Genomic DNA, 23,970 nt, shown 5'->3' on the forward strand with positions numbered 1-23,970 from the left:
TGAAAGAAACTTATTTGAAGTCCAAGGATCATCCTTTGGACTTAAAGAGAGCAAAATAAAAAATTTGTCCACTCCAAATATGAAAATTATGGATTTGGCTCTGAAGCAGAAAAAAAGTAAGCTTCTTATATCACCTGCAATATTAAACTGATTTAGTCGGCTGAAAAACAAGACAGTGAGTTATTGGATCTGTGTTTAATTCAGTGCACTTTATAACATATTTAAGGAATTCGGTTGTATAAAACAGTATCTGAATCTTATCAGATGAAAATATTTTTCCCTTTTAGCAAGCCTCGGGTTGCATGTCTAAGAAAACAAATTAGTCTCCAGTTCTCCTAAGCTTGATAATAGTGCCCCCTAATGGGAATTTTAATATGAGCCTTTCCACTCAATTTTTAAAAAGCTTATGTTCTCTGGTGAGAGTGAGTTACCTCACTTTTAACTAGAAAGTTAATCCTGCAATACAAAAGTATATCAAGATTAAAGCCACTTAAAGGAAAAGTTATCACATGTGGAAAAAAAAGGTGAATTCATGGAAAGAAACAAAAAAGAAAAACTTCATGCCACAAGTTTTCTTGGTTTTGAATCATGCTACTGTAACATAATCCAAGGTGGCATTAATCTCATAATCTCATAAAGAAATTATCCTTCAGCTATGTTTCTAGTACTCAATAAGTGAGCAATTAATATGTGCTAAAAGATAGTACACAGTCAGGAAAAAACTAGTTCAGAACTAAAGTCACTCAGCGTCACACAGATCTCTACAGAGCTGAGGTTCCCACCCAAGTTTTCTGGCCTCATACCATTCATTACCTTTCCGTAATACCGGCATACCCTGCTTTTGGAAGTTCACAGTTCCAGACGGTACACCACTTCACTTTTACAAAAGACTGAATGAAAGAAATCCAAAGAGAATTTCCACTTTTACAAAAAATGGCGAAAAGTGAAAACAACTTTCAGTATTCGTTTTGCAGTGAACTGTTAGAGGCAACATACAAGGCAAGCAGTGAGAGTGGCCCCCCCAATCCTCCCCAAGCACCAAGTCGCCATGGCTTAGAACTGTGTGAGCATCTGTGCTTCATCTTCATTTATTCTGTGTATCCATTAGCAAGATGTGTACTAAGGTATCAGAAAAGCCTAAGAGAGGTTATTTTTGGGGTCTGGGAATGCTCAAAATTTTTTCCATATAAATTAATGGTAACTGCTTCTTCGTTTTGTGACAAAGGTTTCACAGAAACACTCCACTTTCGCGGAAACCTGTACCTGATTCACAAGTCTACAACCGTGAACTGAATGTCTTTCTTCCCAGTATCTATACACAGTTCCCCTAAACACCAAGAGCTCGGTATGGTGGGGGGAGTACTCTGCGTTAAAATAAAGGAAACACTACATTTTCTGATACTTTCCAGATGCACAAACAAATACCTAATAATATCAACGTTTGTTTGTTTAATTTTTTTAACGCTTATTTATTTTTTGAGAGACAGAGCATGAGCTGGGAAGGGGACAGAGAGAGGTGGGGAGTCACAGATTCCAAAGCAGGCTCCAGGCTCCGAGCTGTCAGCACAGAGCCCAACACAGGGCTTGAACCCATAAACCATGAGATCATGACCTGAGCTGAAGTCAGCCACCTAACCAACTGAGCCACCCAGGCACCCCATCAACGTTTTTATTACAGTGCTCATAATACATTCTAGACTTAAGAGTCAATGTTAAGAGCAGTATCTAGAAGGAATAAGCAACAAAAAAAAGTCATCTATTTATGATGGAAAGAGAGTACTATTTACTACCTTATTCTTTAAACTTATGACAGAAAAAAATAACAAAAAAAAGTATGTGTGTATATGTATGTGTGTATATATGTATACATATACATATGTATGAATATATGTGACTATATATTCATATATGATGCACATGTGTGTGTATATGTACATATATACACACGTATATGAATGAATATATATTCGTGTGTGTGTGTGTGTGTGTGTGTGTATGAAGGAAGTGGTCAGACTTTCTTAAGGGGCCAAACAGTTTAAAAAAAAAATTCAGGTTTGGTGCCCATATGGTCTCTGTCACAACTACCCAACTATGCCACTGTAGCAGGAACACAGCCACAGAAGAAAATACATAAATGAATGGGCATGGCAGTGTTCCAATAAAACTTTACATGCAAAAGCAGGCCCACAGATTGTAGCTTGCCAGCCCCTAATTTAAAACATTTCACATTAGACCACAGATTAAAACTCTCCACTTTACATAAGGCACCAAATAAAAACACAGAAACAAACACCTAAGCAACTCAAAATATGTAACCATTAAAATTATGAAATATTTTGTGAGTACTTTACTTCCAAAGGGTGAAGGGCAGAAGAAAAGATCTTTCCCTAGATATTAGTTTTAGTAGGCAAAAAATAACAACAACAGAAGCAAAACAATGGATGTTTAGAAAGATTTAAAGATTTAAAATAATCAATACTCAGAACAATTCTATTCCAAGACACATCCATATAATGAAAAAACTTAGCTCCTATCTAGGTATGATAAAAATCTAATGGTGACTACATACTAATGCCTATTCAGATAATTAAGTGAATTATGTGAGAGAACCTAAAATTCAAGACTGGCTATACAAGGCTAGGCAGAAATATAAAGTATTATCTTAGACTTTTCATACATATAAGAAAAATGGCAAATCCTACCAGCTTCTAAAGATAAATCAAGAAAAACAAATTTAATTGTTTTATCCAAAAAGCAGATTTCAGACATAAAGTAATGATGCTCCCCACTCTACACCCTTTTAATCACTGGCTTCCACTTCACTAAGTGTCCAAAAGCAACAACATATAGCAGGAAAATCATGAGACTTGGAAACAGACAGCCAAAGATTTCAATCCCTATTCTATAAATTCCCAGTTAAATGACTTTGGACAAGTTCTTTGTCTTACTGAGCATCAGTTTCCTAATTTAGAAAATGAGACTGATAAAACCTTCAAATGTGCAGAGTAACAAATAATTACACGCAATGTACATACAATACACAGCACACAATTCCCAACAAATTTTTTATTATTTGACGCTAAATTGAAATTTCTTATCTCCAGGTTGTTAACATAACTTTTAATGAGCTTCTTAAAGTACATGTTAATGAAATAGCATATTGGTCAATTACCTGAAAGCCCATAAGAGAAGTCAGCATCCAATGATCAAGATCTAAAATTAATAATATATTTTGCTTTGTTCATCTACCATAATTGCACTGATTATTTCTTGCACATAAAACTGAGAATTTTATAAGACAGAATAAATTACCTGAGAAAATTATGTGACAATATAAACTCTGCAGGAATGGATTCTATTCCCAATTGTGCCACTAACACAGTAACTTGAGTATGTCACTTCAAGTGCACCTCTCAGACTCCTCACTTGCAAACCAAAAAAAACTATGTTAACAATCCTTTTGTCTTCTCCCCTGGTCTTCCAGCTCTAAAAGAGTTATTGCTGTAGGAGAGCCTGGGTGACTCAGTTGGTTAAACATCCAACTCTTGATCTTAATTCAGGCCATGATCTCATGGTTCATGGGTTCAAGCCCCAAATCGGGCTCCATAATGACAATTCAGAGTCTGCTTGGGATTCTCTCCCTCCTCTCTCTCTGCCCCTCCCTGGAGCTTGCATGCACGTGCACTCTCTCTTTCTCTCTCTTTAAATAAATAAACATAATTAAAAATAAAAAAATAAAAAGTTATGACTGCAATGTAATTAAGCACCCTCCAGATATGCTGGTAAAGAGAGGAACTGAGATATCTACTACTACAGAGAATCTCCAACCGTAATCCAGTATTTTATAGTAGTTCAGATGAAACAAGGAAAGCTCAGTCAGCTTTAAAAAAAAAAAAAAAAAAAAAAAAAAAAAAAAAGACACATACTGCACAAATACTCAAGTGCCTAGAATAAAATAGCCTTGGTTGGTTTCTAAAGGTATTACTTTAATGAAAAAAAGGATTTTTGTCGACCAAATTGCAATATCAAGGTACTAACCTTAGCAAGGTTATATTTGGTGTCTATTAATATCTTCAAGGTACCATGAGTATGTGAAATCTTACATAACATTTTATCCAAGTGAAAAGTCATGAGTTTAAAGTTACATAGAAAAAATGACAAAAGGGAAATTTTTTAAAAATTTCACAACAGCATCAAAATGAATAAAAACAATTGGGAATAACTTGTACACTGATAACTATAAAACAGTTGGAAGAAAGTTAAGACAATACAAATAAATGGAAAGGCATTTATTCATAGCTAGGAAGATTTAATATTGTTAAAATGTACTACTCAAACTGACCTACAGATTCAATGTAATCCCTACCAAAATCCCAATGGTATTTTTATGCAAATAGGAAAAAAAAATACTAAAATTCATATGAAATTTCAAAGGACCTTAAATAGCCAAAATCTTGAGAAAGAAAAACAAAGCTGGATGCCTCACACATCTTGATTTCAAAACATATTACAAAGCAACAGTAATCAAAGCAGAATGGTACTAGCATAAAATTCCTAGAAGACAATATAAGGAAGGAGCTTCCTAACATTGGTCTTGACAATAATCTCTTGGATCTTATACCAAAAGTACCAGCAACAAAAGCAAAAACAGACAATATGGATTACATCAAACTAAAAAGCTTCAGCAAAGGAAACAAATCAATAGAGTGAAAAAGTAAAAAGTAACCTATGGAATGGAAGAAAATATCTGCAAATCATACATATGATAAGGGGTTAATATCCAGAATATACAAAGAACTTCTTCAACTGAACAACAATCCTTAAAAATGGACAACATACCTTAATAGACATTTCTTCAAAGAATACATACAGACAATAAGCATATAAAAGATACTCAACATCACTATAAGGGAAATGAAAATCAAAACCACAACATCACCTCACATCTGTTAGTACAGTTGCTATCACTATCAAAAAAATAAATAACCAGAAAATAACAAACGTTGGTGAGAATGTGAGGACGTTGCAACCCCTGCAAACTATTGGTGGAGAATGTAAACTGGTGTCACTACTTAAAAGGCAGTATGGAAGTTCCTCAAAAAATTAAATATAGAATATATGATCCACCAAATCCCACTTCTGGGAATATATCCAAGAGAACTGAAAACAAGACCCTGAAGAGATAGCTGAGCATTATTCAAAAAAGTCAAGAGGCAGAAACAATCTATTTATCAACAGTTGAATGGATAAGGAAAAAGTGGTATTAAATTTTTTTTTTTTAACGTTTTTTATTTATTTTTGAGACAGAGAGAGACAGAGCATGAATGGGGGAGGGTCAGAGAGAGGGAGACACAGAATCGGAAACAGGCTCCAGGCTCCGAGCCATCAGCCCAGAGCCCGACGCGGGGCTCGAACTCACGGACCGCGAGATCGTGACCTGAGCTGAAGTCGGACGCTTAACCAACTGAGCCACCCAGGCGCCCCGGAAAAAGTGGTACTGCATACAATAGAATATTACTCAGCCTTAAAAAATGATATCCTGTCATATGCTATAACATGCACGAACCTGGAGAACATTAAGTTATGTGAGATAAATCAGTCTCAAAAAAGCCAAAAGCCAAATACTGCTAATTTCACTTATATGAGATATAAAGAAGTCAAACTCTCAGAAACAGAAAGCAGAAGGATGGTTGCCAGAGGCTAGCAAAGGGGGAAAGAGGAGCAGTTAGTCAACAAATACAGAGTTTTAGTTTTTCCAAGATGAAAAAGTTCTACAGATCTGTTCCATGATACCTGCGTATAGTTAACACTATATATACTCAAAATGGTAAATTTTACTACTTGTTCTTATCATAATAAAAAAAAGTTATGTAGAAAATGATCCCTGAGTGTTGAGACAAGTGAGAAATTACTTTCAACTAGATTTTTTTTTTAATCTTTCAGGTTATTGACCTTGGCCTTTGGTGTAAGTTTTATCTACTACTGGCTTTTGCTAACAAAGCTATTATACCTGTAGCACCAAAAAAACCCCAAAAACCTCCTGAAATGCATAAGGAGTATCTTCTTTCTGAAATAGATAGCTAAGTTCATCTTCTCAAACATTAAAACAAAACACTACAGAAGAAAATGGATACTGGACACATAATGATGATCCTTGCCCTTCACGATGTAAGTTATTTGCAAGCTGATTTCATAATGGGAAAGTTTAACAACAACACAGTTTCTATCCAAATTACTAAAATTGGAATCTCAAATTACAAATAAGGCCAAACTAATGAATCTTTTGATATAAATCCTCATTTCAAAGAATTTGCATAATCTGTTAATGTTTATTTATTTTTGAGCGAGAAAAAAGCATGAGTGGGGGACGGGCAGAGGGAGAGGGAGACACAGAATCCGAAGCAGGCCCAGGCTCTGAACTGTCAGCACAGAGACCAATTCGGGGCTCGAACCATGAGATCATGACCTGAGCAGAAGTTGAATGCTTAACCGACTGAGCCACCCAGGTGCCCCAAATTTGCCTAATTTTTTCAAGAAACTCTGAAATCAAGTGAACTAGACTGGCCTGATAGACTCCCAGTAAGAGATAATGAAAGGTTATGGTGAGAAATGTGTTAAAAATCATTTGTGTGCACTGCAAAGATTTTTGAAATGAGTACCCTTACCTTCATCAAAGTCAGCATCATCTTCTGTGTGTTGAGGGAAAGGAAAGCAGTTGGTAATTTCAAGACGATCTTCTACAACCAAGCCCAAAAGCACTCCCTGAACCACTTCAGTTCCTTGTCCTTCTTCTTGATAATGTTTGATTATTTTTAATACCACCTAAAAGAAAATACAGAAGTGAACTGAAAAATCATCCTTACAGGGGCTCCTGGGTGGCTTAGTCGGTTAAGCATCTGACTTCGGCTCAGGTCATGATCTCACGGTCCGCAAGTTCTAACCCCGCATCGGGCTCGGTGCTGCTAGCTCAGAGCCTGGAGCCTGCTTCAGACTCTGTGTCTCCCTCTCTCTGCCCCTCCCCTGTTCATGCTCTGTCTCTCTCTGTCTCAAAAATTAAAAAACATTAAAAATTTTTTTTCAAAAATCATCCTTACAGTTTTTATTTCCTTTATTTCAAGGGGAAAAAAATGAACCATACAAGTAGGTTTGCAAAAAACACAGAATTATATAATAGAACCAATTTTCTTACAAATCAATTCTTACTCTGACACAAATAATAAGCTCACATAATCCAAACGTACACCTGAAACTCCTGGAGTCTGAAGACATGTCCAAAATGTCCATTTTTGACTTCAGGTCATGGCTCTGAAAGGTCTGGAATCCAGGAGCAGCTTCAAACAGTTTCACCTCAATTCAAGGTCATTATAGAGGAAGTGATCCTATTAACTTTTGTTAACAGGAGGATAATTTCCTGACACAGATGATAAAACCATCAATAACATAGAGATAAAGTCCTCAATTACCTGAAAACCTGAAAGCAGGCCACTCCCTTAACAATTTCTTAAATTCTCAAGATGGTTCCTGAACAAAACATCTCATTAAGTCAAGGGAAGCAACAATGGGAACATGTATCCAAGAAGGATCTGTTTGGTAACAGAAAAATCAAAGAGAACCCAGACTCCAGCACTACCTAATTTTCCTCAACCAGAAGGATATACCAAATAACCTCTAATAGAATAGAGAGGAGAAAGGTCGCACATCCAGGAAGTGGAAGAGCCAAGATTTAAACCAAGTCAAACTCCAAAGCTGTGTATTTTAACTTTAATCACAAGGAGACTTATGTTCATAGCAATAATTCAGTAATTAAAACAATGGATTAGTTATAGACTTTGTGATGAACAGACCCCATAAAGGTACTATATCAACAAGATCCAGACCTCTTAAAGATCGCAAGCAGGAGGGAGAAGAGGTTTTTTTCTACTACTTTTTTTTTTTTTTTTTACATTTATTCATTTTTGAGAGATAGAGACAGAGCACAAGTGGAGGAGGGGCACAGAGAGAGGGAGACACAGAATCCGAAGCAGGCTCCAGGCTCTGAGCTGTCAGCACAGAGCCCAACGTGGGGCTCGAACTCACAAACCATGAGATCATGACCTGAGCCAAAGTCAGATGCTCAACCGAATGAGCCACCCAGGCGCCCTAGGAGGGAAAAGAATTTAATGTGGAAGAACCTCAACTGATTAAGACCTTCAAGAGTATGAAATGAAGAAAGTGCACAATTTTACACATTCCTTTAGAAAAGACCTCTCTATTTCAAAGGCACAGAATGAGCTTTGAGAGTCGCGCAGGCATGGGTAGGAGTTCCAGCTCCAACACTTACTGGCTGTCACCTTGCAAAAGCTATTTATTCTTCCTAAGTCTTTGATTTCTAATTTGCAACATGAAGCTGTCCAAAGCAATACTGACACCATTAAAAATGAGATAATGTATAGTAAATACTTCACACAGGGTCTGACATGTAATAAATGATATTATTGATTTTTGTCAAAAAAAAAAAAAAAAAAAAAAGCAGAACTATGGGGCTCCTGGGTGGCTCAGCTGGTTAAGCATCTGACTTCGGCTCAGGTCATGATCTCATGGTCCCTAGGTTCGAGCCCCAGCTGTACTGACAGCTCAGAGCCTGAAGCTGATTCTATGTGTGTGTGTCTCTCTCTGCCCCTCCCCTGCTCATGTGCGTGCGCTCTCTCTCTCTCTCTCAAAAATAAACATTAAAAATCAAAAAAAAAAAAAAAAAAAAAAGGAGAACTATTTAACTCCTATTCAACTTACCTCTTGGCTACAATTATTGTCACACTTAAAAAAGAAACACAGATGACCAAGAAGGGATAAAGAGAATAAAAAGTTATTATAAACACACCTACCAACTTGTCTAGGTTGCCTAGGTTGTAGATACTTAATCCTATTAATGAGATCGCTGAATCACTGTTGAAATCAAAGTAAATGAGAGATGCTAGAAGACTGCAAAGCTTAATGTAGATGTTTGGACAAACTCCAGAGCTGATTCCTAAACAGCTGGTGCTCGTGTGTGCAAAAAGGAGTGTTGCTGACAAGTACCCAGCAGTTTCACAAAGAAGCCAAGCCAAAACAACCTTATTTCCTTTTACAAATAAAACTGGGATGTGAAGAAATTATTATTATAATTGACAATGAGTTATCACAGTTCAAAAATAACTTACACTGTAACACTGACTTAACGCTAATAATAATGAACTATAAAGGGATGGGGGTAGGAGGGCAATGTAACCAAACAGCACAGCAGCTTGACATGCCTGGCCAAAGAGTCAATGCAACTTCATACAGCATCAACAGAAGTACAGTGCTCCAACTAACAGAAACTATCATCTCTTTTCAGCATCACTGACCTATTCTAGTCACTTCTCTATATGATCAGAGAGAAAATTTACAGTAATAGTATCCAACTGAGAGAAAGGAGAAGCACATGGTTTAACTACCTGCTAAAGATGATCAACATAAGTAAGTGTACACAGGAAGGGGTAATTGTAAGAGAGAAAGCTTAAAACCCTGTGATGAGAACTACTTCAATAAATTCAAATCTCTCTCCACAGCAGGGACAATCACAAAGAGCACTTTCTAAACAGTGAGGCACTAGAGGATGTGTCTTACTTTGAAAGGCAAAATAAGGGCCACAGATGACAGTATCAGGAAACAAGACTTAAATTTTAAGGGTGAATTCTCTCTAACATTTAAGGTTATCCAAAATAAAAAGACTTAAGGAAAGGCTTGGTGATCACTAAAGTAATTTCAACTCTAGTATCTGTCATCTTGCCATTGTAATATAATCTCATAAAAGAGAGCATTCAAAAATTAAAAAAAAAACATTTTTATCAAAACTAAGCTAACTCATTTTTCACTTTGACATTTTATGCTCTTATTTCCTATATACATGCTAAAATCTCAATTCTTTAGTTCAAAAAATAATGCAATGGACTTGCAATTCAAACTTGAGAGGAGATGTCAAAAGGAAATTCCTGATCAGAAGTAACAAATTTACATACAAGCTTTTGATATTCTACAGAAATAACAAGAATTTACTGTTTAAATAAAAATGTTGCATAATTTTTGGTATTTACAACACAAAAATCCATGTTCTGCTCATGGTCTCCCCTCTTAAATATTCTCATAAAAATGAAGAGATGTTTTATTCGCCCATCTTCAACATCCAAACAGGTACTGGCACATAAAAGATAACTCAAAAAGATCTGCTGAAGGACTGAATGCTGAACATTTATCAATCACTTCTATCAAACACTCCAGTCAGTGTCTTACATGCAATGACTCACTTAATCCCTAAAAGTACTCTATGAAGTCAGTAATATTTCTTCATTTATTTGACAGATAAGGAAACAGATATTCTGACACAAAATTATTAAATCAGGGAGGGGAGATAGGATTTCGAATTTCAAGATACTTTTAATTACTTCATAATAAGTGAGTAACTTTGTAGTAACGAGGCTGAAACAGACAGAATGCAGGGGCAACAGCTCTTGAGGAAGCCCCGGTAACTAGGTTGCAGAAGCAGAGTTTTGTGCAAGTAGAAAAGTTCAGTGTAAGGTTACAGGGTCAGGCAGCAAAAAGACTCTAAGAGAATGGTGTTAGAGGCCAAATGTTTTGTGCCCTGATCACTAGAAGTACCATCAACAGGAAACCGCCATTAGTTGCTAGAATGCAATACAGCTTCTAATCTTTAAGCAGCACTATTCTCACAAGCCACAAGATGGGAATGTTCTACCACAAAAGTTCTGTTTCGGTCAAGCTCATCCCCCTTTCACTTCCTTGCACTCCAACCAAACCATATGCCTCTGTCCCTAAAACAGTGCTGGTATATTTTCAATTAACCCTGTTTGTCATGCTTCCTCTTACTTTTAAAAACAGATACATGAAAGCTTAATATTCTCCAAAACAAAACATACTCCTATATTTTGTTTATTAAGTGTTCACAAATGACCCCACATACTCAAGAGCTCTATTATCACTTGTTCGCTGACCAAAATGGCCCGTGAGGTTTTTTTTTTTTTTTTAAATAAATGAAGAGAAGTCTTCACCCTGGCTACATATTAGAGCCGTCAGTATTAAACACAAAACAAAACAAAAAAACAAAAACAAAAACCACCACAGACACAAAAAGCTGATGCCTGAATCCAACCTCTGAGTTAATTGATCTGGGCTGAGATTCATATATTGGTTTGTGGGGATTTTGTTTCTTTATGGTTTTGTTTTAGATTCTCCAGGTGATTCTAACATCCTACTTCATTCTAACTTTTAATGTGGAAGTATGGGCCAGGCTTCCTCTTTTTAGTTCCTCAGATGACTGAAATGCACACAACTGGTTAAAACAAAGTTTCCTTTCCTGTTTTAAGACTCCCTGTGTTGATAAACAGTGAGAATACTGAGAAACACAGACCCAAAAGTGAACATTTTATTTATAAAAGCAGAAATATAAATATAAAATATAAATATATTTTATAAATACATATATATTTATACATATAAATCATATAAATTATATAAATTTATATATTATATAAATTATAAATACAAATATAAAAAGGAGAAATATCCTCCCAATAAGAGGAACTCAAGCCCTACTTGGAAGAATCTCTACAGCACAGAGATGAGAAGGAAGGAAGGTAATGCCAACAATCCATGCAAGAAGTATCAAGTGTTCTCTAAGACCTATGCCCCCATACTTAAAACTGCATATGAAGTGGGACGCCTGGGTGGCTCAGTTGGTTAAGAGTCTGACTCTAGGTTTCAGCTCAGGTCATGATCTGGAGGTTTGTGGGTTCGGGCCCCACACAGGGCTCTGTCACCTGCAGCGGAACCTGCTTGGGATTCTCTCTCCCTCTCTCTCTGCCCCTCCCTCACTCATACCGGCTCCATCTCTCTCAAAATAAATAAACTTAAAAAAAAAAACAAACGAAAAACAAAAACCCTGCTTATGGGCTATTGTTGACCAGGTTTGTTTATCCTATAAATTCATGGGTAAATAAAAATTTTCCTACAAATTAAGCCTAAAGGATGGAAACATATTGGCCAGTAGAATTACCAAATTCTTCTACACCCCCAAACTTTGCCATACTCTGGGTCTAAGTGTTTAATAACCTACTTGATTTGCCCTGCGAAGTAAGTACTGGTCTCTGAATATGACAACTCCCTAGAATGGGTCTCCCAGCTTTCTGAGGTTTGCACATTCTCAAGCTGGGTGGATCTTAGAAAGGAATCTCAACTTGCAAGATAGTAAACAGATGTCTCCTCTGCTGAAATTACCCTAGAGGAAACATTTTTTCCACTATTGTTTATTATTCAGTGAAGATAATTTGAAAGAGCAAAGTAAACTACTTCATCATCTCTAATGAACACAATACTAATTTTTAAAGTGTCTAGCTTTCTAAAAAAATGAAAACCTAACTTTGCCCAAAATGTTATACACAACAAAGTATTCTCAATATTACAGGATAAAATATGAACAATCTAAAATATGCAAATAAATTAATTATACCAGAAGTCCACAAACCTAAAATCTGAGTAATAAGTATGATGGATAAAATCTTCCATCCTCCCTGAAAAGAAACATTTAGCACAATCTCTAAGACCCATCAAAATCTTACCAAACTCAATTCCATACCAGGGAACAATTTAAATCTGACCAAAATAAAGATTATGCTGTCTGATGAATTAGAGTAATTTTCTATCAAATATGATATCTGCAAAGACCAGTTACTACAAACAGATTTGGAAGCTGTGCACAGAATCACCAGAATTGTTATTTTGGGCTTCTTTCATTCACTCATTTATCCATTCACCTAGGTATGTGCTGAATGACTTCTACAGGCCAGTTACCTCTGACAGGCCAACTGGGAAAATTAAACTAAAATCAAACACATAAAAAAGTATTTACTTTGATAGGGTTTATATTTTGGAATAGCAAATCTCAAAAGTTTTTAATCCTAAAGTTCCTTTTAACACTCTTAGAAATTACTGAGGACCCGAAAGAATTTTTACGTTGATATTTACATATTAGAAATTCAAAATGAAAAATGTTCAAAATAATTTATTCACTTAAAAATAATAACAGGGGCGCCTGGGTGGCTCAGTCAGTTGAGCGACCGACTTCGGCTCAAGTCATGATCTCACAGCTCATGAGTTCCGAGCCCCACATCAGGCTGTGCTGACAGCTCAGAGCCTGGAGCCTGCTCCGGATTCTGTGTCTCCCTCTCTCTCTGCCCCTTCCCCACTCATGCTCTGTCTCTGTCTCAGAAATAAATAAACATTAAAAAATTTTTAGAAAATAATAATAAATAAAAACGGCAATAACAAATGTATTACATGCTATCACAAAATACATTTGTTAGAAAAATAACTTTTCCAAAATAAAAGCAATCGGGATATAAAAAATGACAGTTTCACATTTCTGTGTAACATTCACATTTTCAAAAAGAAATTTTAATCAGGATAGAACAACATTGTTTCACATTTCTTGTGAATCCTATTAATGTCTAGTTTAATAAAAGACAACAAGATTCTCATATCTGCTTCTGCATTCAATCTTTTAATATCACACATCATGTAGCATTCAGAAACTTCCATTAAACACTCATTCAAGAGTGAGAGTAAAAATGACAAATAATGTTTAAATATTACTATGAAAATAGTTTAGACTTCAGAGACCCTCTATATAAAAGTGTAGGGGCTTCCCCCACTTTAAGAACCAGAACAACAATTAGGGTGAATGTGATTACAGATTGTGAATTGCACTCTGAAGAAAATAAAAAGGAGAGTAAAAGGTAGATAACCTTAAAGAGCATGGTCCAGGACAGGCCTCTCTGAGATGACACCTGAGCAGAGAAAACTGAAGAACAAGCAAGTGAGCTTGGGTGAAGCCAATATTTGCGAGCTATGGATTTTAAATAATAGTTTAAACAGAAATGCTAATATTTACTTTTCATGAAGCACACAAGTCACACTTCAGCAGAACAAAAAGGCCTAGAGATGGATGAACACTAGCACTGTAGCAGCACACTTGCGTGTTTTTACCAAAAGCACTGGCATATAAATAATAAACCCAAACAGCTATGTCTTAAGATACCATTACATAATTCAAGATGAGCAATTTCAATTAATTTTTGTTAATTATAAAACAATATATTAACAAAATCCTTTCAAGAAATATTACCAAGACTTTAATCAGCAATATTTCTAATACCAGTGTCAGAGGTAATCTTTACCTGGTAAAATTATGTCTATGAAGCTACCACACAAAATTCCTCTGTCAAAGGTAGCAACTCTAAGAAAGTTCAGGGTCAAAAAGTAAACTACTTAAGAACTATGTCTGGAACTGTTAGGCCTTGCAATATGCCAATTTGAAGAACCTGAATATGCCAATTTGAGTACATGAAAGATATGTATTTCTGTTAAATATGCTATATTTCTAAAAAAGTTTAAATAACCAACCAAGTGAGACAAAGAAATCAACAACCAGAGCATTAACCTGTGAGTTAACACAGGAGTGCCCAAAGGTGCATCAGACCTGGTCTAATACCCAAGAGCTAGGAGCTGAATTGCAATCCAATCTCTGTCCTGGATTGTAAGATGGTGTCCTGAACTTCTAAGTCAGGAAAGTGGAAACCAAGACCTTTCCAAACAGTTACAGCTCCATGAAAAAGTACTGGTGGAAAGGTAGAAAACAGTAATTGCAGTTATCTTATAGTTAAATATAAACTTACTACTTGCTACATGACCCAAATTCCTATTCCTAGGAATTCAAGTGAAATGAAAACACATCCACACAAAGATATGTCCACAACTGTTCACAACAGCATTACTCATAACAGCTAAAAAGTGAAAGTAACCCAAAAGCCCACCAAACTTAGACAAACAAATTCCAATATATCCATTCTATGTACTACTACTCAGCAAAACAAAAGAGCAAAAGATCAGTACAATAGACAGGAATCTCAAAAACATTATATGAAATGAAAGAAGTCAAACAAAATGCTATGTACTGTAAGATTTATTTTTATGGAATTCTGGAAAAGGCAAAACAAAACCCCTAGGTAGTTAATCGCCTGAGGCAGGTGAAGGCCTACTGACTGCAGAAGGGCACACTCTTTAGGGTGAAGCAACTATTTCACACCTTGATGTGGTGGGGACTATGCAGTTGTTCACAGCTACAAAAGTTCAACACACTATACACCTAAAATAAGTGGATTTTATTCTGCATAAATAATACCTTAACTTTAGAAACCTGTACACATTTGTAAAAGTCTGATGAAGAAACAATTCATTTGACCCACTACTAATTTCTTCTCAATTTAGAGTTCAAAGATCCCCTGAAATGCTTATAAGGAGCTAGGTTAAAAACCACTGCTATATCCCTGCATTATGTATAAGATAAGTTTTATATAACTATATATAAACTCAAGTGTATAATAACTCATGTTTACAATAAGCCCAGGCAATCAAGAATTAAACTGTACTGTTTTAGAAGCCAAAAAAGTATAATATTTAAAATTTTCCCACTATTTTAAAATATTTTGAAATTTAATGAGATTAATTAGGTATTTAAGAGATATTTTCTACATATTTAAGGCATTTTCCTGGAAGAAAAGTCTGTGGCATTCATCATACTCCCAAAGATGCCCATGACACACAAAGAGTTAGAGTTTTCAAAATTAATTACAAAGGTATTATATACATGCAGTTATGCTTTTATGTTTGCATCAACAAGAATGGTGTGGAAGGACGTATCTTTTCTTATGAATTTCTGTTACTGCTTACTTACTTATAATAAGTATGCATTTGTTTTCAATTCAAAAAACATCAAATAAAGAAAAAGTTAACAGAAAAGACTTTAAAATCCAGCAGTCACTGCAATTTACTACATGAAGTCTCACCAAAGAAACCTAATTTCTTTTTGACAGTGCTACTGAGTTGACACAATATGGACACATCTTGATTTAAGTATATTTTTTTAGGTATGTTAAAAAGGGAGGGGGTTGGGCTGAATAAGTGGCTTTGAAAGGAGAAGATGAAAAAATACACACTATAAAGCCTGAGCACCTGCTGGCCTTAAATTCTAATCTCTTGCTGATATGGTTACACTTCAACTCTATTCACAGATGCCATTGCACTCACATACACAAATGACTGGACAATATGCATATATACACACCATCAAGGTGAAAGAAGTAACTTCTGGATATACAGACTGGCTTTCAACAAACAGATCTGTTTAAGAGAAGCCTAATGTAAACCAATTACAAATCAGCAAACTATCAATTCAAACTTTGAGCAAATAGCAATAAAGCTTCACCAAGAAAAGCAGCATGTTTCCCACATTCCCTGGAGTAGACATCAAAAGGATCTGTTTAAAGTTCAGTTAGAATTAGGGACATAAGGAGTTTTAAATTGTTAGAACTATACCATCATGTTTAACCTTCCTTTATAGCTCTGGGCTGATGGCTCGGAGCCTGGAGCCTGTTTCCGATTCTGTCTCCCTCTCTCTCTGCCCCTCCCCCGTTCATGCTCTGTCTCTCTCTGTCCCAAAAATAAATAAAAAACGTTGAAAAAATAAAATAAAATAAAAATTAACCTTCCTTTATAAAGTTAAGTTCATAAGGAATGTTCACAGGTTGCAAACTCTATTATGTGTACCTAGAATAAGAAAACACTAAATCCACTAGTTCATCTTTTTAAACAGCTAGTGGTATTTAATAATCACAGTAATATTTTAGCTACAGTACTATTAAATAAATTAGACTCTGGTTATAGGAAGATGCTATTAGCTAAATAAAATAGATATGCAAATCGTTTGTAACAGGGCTTCTCAGGCAATCAGTGGTGAAGAACTCATTTTCCTCCAGTCCCTCACAGACCAATACCGTAGTAAAAAAATAAAACTTGTAAGAAAAGTGACATTTTAAAGAAAGACACAGAAAATACAAGCCCAAGGATCATACTCTATCACAGCAACATCATGCTGCGATACAAGTTTCGAAACAATCCCAATCCTGTGCTTATCTCACACAAACCACAAACAGTTCACAAACCATACCCTTACTTTAGGTAGCACTGGGTTTACAGAGGAGGTAACATTAGGCAGATAGACCATTTCCTCCTAACTCCAGAAGCTGGTAATTCAGACTTTATAACCAAACACTTCTTAATTTATGTCACTGATATGAAGTCTCTCAAAACATGACAGTATTCCAACAGATGGGAACTCCAAACTGTGGGGCTATCAAACCCATAGCTTCTCTACCACTCCATGCTGCTTCCATAGGAGAGAACAGGCATACCCCTTAGATGGCGTCAAACCACTATTCTCTCAGTTCTGATTCCACTCCGAACAATATATTTCTAACGGGTAAAAACAAATCTATTTCAGCAGCAGGAGCCCACTTTCAATCGTAAGCTCTATAAGACAAAAGAAAGTAAATTATCCAGAGACTGTGCCCAGCTGAAGCCCCGACATTCACACTTGATTTGCTGTCTTCCATTTGTTATATATACAAAGTAACTCTAAAACTAACCTTTATTTCTTTCAAAAAAAAAAAAAAATGTTCAAGTGAGAGAGAAAACTTTAGTAAAAGCTTAAAAATTAATTCTTATCAATGTATACACAAATGTGAACCTCTGGTCTGTACAAAGAGAAAAATCATAGAGCACAGTTGAGAGGCTGGGGCAATAGAACTCAAAGTTTGAGTGCCAGCTCTGTGGCCTTAGGCAAGTTAACTAGATAGGATCACCTACCTCCTGGGGAGATAAGTCAGTCAGTCAGTGCCCATCTCACAACACTGCTGCAAGGATTAAAAAACAATACACCCAAAGTACCCAGCCCACAGGCCTAGCAAATTCTCGGTAAAACTTTTGTTAGCTACTGCTTCAACTACTATAATAAACATTTCACCTAACCCATTCACTCATCCATCCACCTATCCAACAAATATTTAGTGACTAGAACATGCAAGGTATCTTCATGGCACTGACACTGGTTTCCCCAGACTGTTCAGTTTATTCCTGAGATCTTCTTTCAGTCTAGTAAGATGTAAATATAGCTCATTAAGAATCAACTACCTGACAACAAAGTTCCAATTCTGTTGACTTATCAGTCATCTTGATCTAGAACTATCTGTATATACCACAAGGTTTCAAAAGAAGATTTTTTGAAATCTGCTTTAAAAAGGCGAAGGTAAGGGGCGCCTGGGTGGCGCAGTCGGTTAAGCGTCCGACTTCAGCCAGGTCACGATCTCACGGTCCGTGAGTTCGAGCCCCGCGTCGGGCTCTGGGCTGATGGCTCGGAGCCTGGAGCCTGTTTCCGATTCTGTGTCTCCCTCTCTCTCTGCCCCTCCCCCGTTCATGCTCTGTCTCTCTCTGTCCCAAAAATAAATAAAAAACGTTGGAAAAAAAAAATTTTTTAAAAAAAAAAATAAAAAGGCGAAGGTAAGAGTAAATTGACTTCTTTGAAACAGCGGTGCATGTTGGGGCGCCTGGGTGGCTCAGCTGGTTGAGCATCCGACTTCGGCTCAGGTCTTGTTCTCGCAGTGTGTGAGTTCGAGCCCCGCTTCGGGCTCTGTGCTGACAGCTCAGAGCCTGGAGCCTGCTTCAGATTCTGTGTCTCCCTCTCTCTCTGCCCCTTCTCTGCTCAAGCTCTCTCTCTGTCTCAAAAATAAATAAAAACATTTTTAAAAATTTTTAAAAAAAGAAACAGCGGTGCATGCATGTTTATGTATGTATAGAGGTTCCCTTAAAAACATCATTATCCGTGGGGTGCCTGGGTGGCTCAGTCAGTTAAGCAACAAACTTGGGCACCAGCCATGACCTTACCACTTGTGGGTTCGAGCACCGCATGGGCTCTGTGCTGACAGCTCAGAGCCTGGAACTTGCTTTGGATTCAGTGTCTCACCCTCTCTGCCCCTCCCCCATGCACACTTTCTCTCTCACTCTCAAAAAATAAATAATAAACATTAAAAAAAATTTTTTTAATTAAAAAAAATCACTATCCTGCTAAAAGTAAGGACTAGATCCCCTCCATAAGAGTTTCTTAGGTCTGAAATAGAAAGGCAAGGCCCAACTGCACCAGTTGCTGGCCATTTGGAGAAGAGGTCAGGCGTTCCTAGGCTGGCTTTATTCCAGTTTTGTAGATTCTGGGAGGTAAGGTCCACAGCCTGAATTTCTCACATCAATCACTGTCAAAGAACAGCTGGTACCATAGAAGAATTTTAGTCTCAAAGAAACTGTAATGCCACAGAATCTCCCCTTAGCATATTCTGTAAAGTCAATAACTAGACTTTCATTTAATTCTGGCTTCTTTCACTGACTGACCTGTGAACTTGGCAGTTTTCTTATTTGGTTAAGCCTAGATCATTTTTTTCTAACACTGAACAAAGAAGGTAGTTACTGCCAAAATGTAAATTCAAAAAGCAGAAAGCAGCATTAGTCTTAAATTTAACACATTTTATGGCTCAAGTGGGATAGGGGTTCCATTCCATAACTGGCTGAGTCAAATAATAAATAGGATTTAAATCACTGCTGTTCAGTTTTGATGTGAAAGAAATTTAAGTAACTTCAATAGCAAAAAAAAAAAAAAAAATTTTTTTTTTTGCTCCCGATACATATGGGATTAGTTGCAATGCTCCAAAACACTTAATCAATATCACCTCTATAATATTTCAGTTGAAAGAGCATACTTCATTATTATTCTCTTGGATCTAATGTTCATCGATGGTCCACAGTTTTGAAGTTAAATCATCTAATAACTTGGGAAAAGGGGGAGAAGGGCAAAGCAGTCTCAAGAATTTTAGCAGAGTAACACTGCTCTCCTCACAAAAATCACTCATGAGAAAAGTACAATGATGTAATCAAACATACAAAAGTATAATCGCAATTAAATGTTAAATGATGAGGTTTTATTTTTAACATTAAGTTTATACTTTACCAACTCAATATACATAACTGATCTGCAAATTTTCCCACGTGTAGCTGGAAAGGAGTTTTTCCAAAGTAAAATGAGTGATAAAAAAGCTAAGCTGGAATAAATTTATGTCCTCTCACATACAAAACAAACCAAAAAATTTCAAAACTGTTCTCTACTTCCTAACACATTTACATTTGTTATCCTGGGGAGCAGGAACCACAGTTTAATTAGAAGGCCTTTAAGTGATCTAGGGGCACCTGGATTACTATTTATTTCTGCTTCCTTAACAGGGGGCAGTGCTGGCTAAAATAAGTTGAGAAGGAAACACTAAAAAGAGTAACTGTGACTGCCTCTGCGAAGAGGGTGGTTGAAGACAGGAATGAAAAGTGAGAGCTTCTTTTACTACATACTTTTTGTCTTTTAATTTGTATACCATATGCACCCAATTGGCTGTTTAATTAAATACGCTTAATATATTAAAAGGACTTCAGTTTTCCAGTATAAAAAATACACCACAGTGATACCAGGAGAAGGTGATTATTCACCTTCTTTCTCAAGAGGTCTCTCAGAACTGAACTGAAGATTATGCATTTCTGCACAAAATATAAAACAGGGGTTTTCTTCTATCCAAAAAGAAAAGATTTTGGTTTTAACTGTTTTAAAGGCTACTCTTAAACCAAATTTGAAAACAGTACTACAAGCCCTCATTTGGAGGCCAACAACAAAAGGTAAAGAAGATCTTAATAGGCTATCAACTTGGATTTTATTTTGTAATGGGGATTTTCCAAAGGGTTTTTGCATTACTATCCTTTACCTACTCAGCACCACTGTGTGTGATGGCCAAGTACAAAATAGATTCTGTAAGACCTGTCACATGAGAGTTTTGCAGTAATTCAGAAAGGAAAGTGAGAAATGAATAGTGCAGACAACACAGTTACAGACTCACTATGTAAGTGAGTGATCTTAAGAGAATCCGAGGGAAAGCCTACAGAGCAATCAAAGATGATACCAGAAGCCTGGGTGACTTGGGCAGATGGTGATGGCACTAACAGACAACAGGAAGTATTTTATTGACTTGAATCATTGTAACAAGTATGTTAGCATACTAACATGCACACTTAATTTGCACACTTAATTTTAAAAATAAAGACTAAGATCTGTAAAACTCTTAACTTTCCATTAGTAACAGTGCCAAGAAGCAGCACTCCAATAGTCTGTACATGGGAAAAGAAACTGTACTATGCAACTATTCAGGAATAATTTGGCAACATGCTTTAAAATCATGCATAACCTTCAAGCCATTAACTTCAGTTCTAGGTATTTATTAAAGCACAGGAAAAACACTAGAAAAGTAAACCCCAAAATCCTAACAGTGCTACCTATACTCATGAGCTTATAAACTGAGTAATTTTCTTTCTGGGTTTTCTTTATGTGTAATTTCTCCAAACTTCCCTTACAACGAATATATACAGTTTTTGGTTAAAATAATCATAGTTTAGCACATTACTATTGTCCCATAGATAAACAAACATTTTCTACTTACATCAAATGAAGCTAGTTGGGGACAAGGATAGAAGTATAGAAGGTACTGAGAAAAAAAAAATTCTTATTTATCATCAGGACACAATGAATACCTGTAATGTTTAGGTACTATTTGGGGTAAAAAATAAAATTTTATGCCAAAATACAGTGGCTATTCAGACTCAAACAGTAAAAGTTTTATATTTTGACTAAGTTAATACTGAATTACCACTATTTTACTGAATCAATTTTTTTCTCTTCTATTTTTGGGCTTGGTACCAACATTAACAAAAATACAGGGTACTACTCTGGCATAAGCCAGTCTCCATTTCAGCCCTTTCAGTTTTATTGAAACAAATACAGTTTGTCACCATATAGATGGAGATATACATTACACTGTACTTTTCCTATTAAATCTAATCTTTACGGGATATAACCATTTTACAGTATAACAGTCCTTTATGGGAACAACCAGGGCTATTTTCTCTTTAAGTATATTTTCTTATATCTTGCCCAAGGAAATAATATCCAAGTACCATAATTTAAATGATATTTTACAAAAAACATTTATGAACTAACGTCCAAGAGAAAAGCAAATACCACCAAGTTTTCATATTAAGTGCTGAAGTCAGAAGCTTTCATCTTAAGAAACTAAGGTAGACTTGGTAAAGTACAGGTGAGAATATCTGACCACAAAATAAGAGTGGCAAAGACCCTCACCAAAGCCTAATGCTTTGTAGAGGCTTGTCTCCCCAGTATGAAGACTAGGACTGAGCTAAAAGCCCAGAAAAATGTTGCCGAGACTTGAAATACCTGGTGTTGCTCAGCAAAGCTCTTGAAATCTCGGATATTAAGCTGAAGATCAGAATTTATAATTACATAGGGGCTAGCTGAAGCCAAAGGTGACAAGAAAACAAAAGATGAAAAACCAGTAAATATCGTGCACCCACAGCCTTTTAATGTCAAAATAGGCATTTGAAGAGTTAACATATGCCATCTCATCTGGGCCAGATATGCTACAACTGAAGTTAAAATCTTTTGTTATCTTCCATTACTTGGTAACACATGGAGTTTGGAATCCCACTGTAACTAATACCAACTATTTAAATCAATACCAACTACAAAAACTGTCACTAGCAATAATTAAACATCAATAGGAAATTATATATATTAAGCTGCTATTTATTACAGTAAGAAGGCCATGTGTTATCCTCATATAAAAGAAGAAATTAAGGCCCAGAGATGCTCATTTATTATCAATTATTAAATCAGGCGATCTCATGGATCATCTCCATGAGAAATACCATGTAAGCTGGGCTCCTTAAACTATCCCAAGGCAGCTACAAGAAACAACATTACTACAGCTTGTTATCACTAATGTATACGCCATAAGCTAAGAAATCATGGTCAGAAAGTTTTTTCAAAAAGAAAATGGATTTCAATAAGCCCTGGGACCTGAAGGGAAAGGAACAAAAGTCCAGGATGTCTGCAAGATTATCTAAATCTTAAAAGCATCCTGAGAAGTCAGGCTTAGATCTGCCTACCCTAAGGAAAGTAAACTACCTTACTTAGGAATACCTACCAACACTCCTCTCAATTCTCTTTAACATTCCTCCTGTTTTCTTCAGTGTTGATTCCCCAATGTCTTAAGTCTGTGTGACTGGTTGGCTAAAGACTGCCTTTTTCCAAACAAGAATATTTACTAAGTTGACTTCTTTTAGCTACAAATAATCTCCTCAAACATGACAGATTATTGGGGCGCCTGGGTGGCTCAGCCGGTTAAGCGTTTTGACTTCGGCTCAGGTCATGATCTCACGGTTTGTTGGTTCGAGCCCCATGTCGGGCTCTGTGCTGACAGCTCAGAGCCTGGAGCCTGCTTTAGATTCTATGTCTCCCTCTCTCTCTCTCTCTCTGGCCCTCCCCTGCTCATGCTCTGTCTCTCTTTCTCTCAAAAGTAAACGTTAACAATGTATATATATATAAGACAGATTATTAAATCTAAAGATTCTAATATATTAGCTTTCTTGTGCATTTTAAAGTTTTAAGTCTGTAAGAGACCCAAGTTTTAGAAAATACACTTCCTGATGCTTGAGCAGGAACACTAGATTCATTATATTGTGAACACTGTATTTCTATTTCCCCTTATCCTAACATTCATCAAGTCACATAATCTATATGTATATGAGCTTCCTCATTTATAAAACAGGGATAATAATGGTTCCCAAATCAGAGTTGTTACAGGGCTTCAATGCTGTAATATAAAGTACTTTAAATAGTACCTGGCACATAAGAGCAAACATCTGCTGAGTCCTTACAACGTATGAAGTAGTTGTAATAATGGAAAGCAAAATGCATCAAAGATGCCAATTTGTGATATGGGTCCAAGGTCTAGAATAAATTCACTGTATGCTCTTGAAAAGCCACTCAGTTTCTATGAGTGACTAAATCATATGTATAATCCAGCTAATCCTGGTTCTATCCACTCCCGGATTTCCTAAAATATAATAATGTAT

General features: G+C 36.2%; 1 protein-coding gene across 1 annotated transcript in view; it reads right to left on the reverse strand.

The window, feature by feature from the left end:
* Positions 1–23,970, reverse strand: part of EIF3H (eukaryotic translation initiation factor 3 subunit H) — a 99,635-nt gene that overhangs the window by 69,999 nt on the left and 5,666 nt on the right. Inside the window, exon 2 of the mRNA XM_058698884.1 lies at positions 6,666–6,822. Within this exon, the coding sequence (XP_058554867.1) occupies positions 6,666–6,822 (157 nt within the window). The remainder of the gene's footprint in view (positions 1–6,665; positions 6,823–23,970) is intronic.

Source organism: Neofelis nebulosa, chromosome 14, assembly GCF_028018385.1.
Source record: "Neofelis nebulosa isolate mNeoNeb1 chromosome 14, mNeoNeb1.pri, whole genome shotgun sequence".
In the NCBI taxonomy this organism is placed as follows: domain Eukaryota; kingdom Metazoa; phylum Chordata; class Mammalia; order Carnivora; family Felidae; genus Neofelis; species Neofelis nebulosa.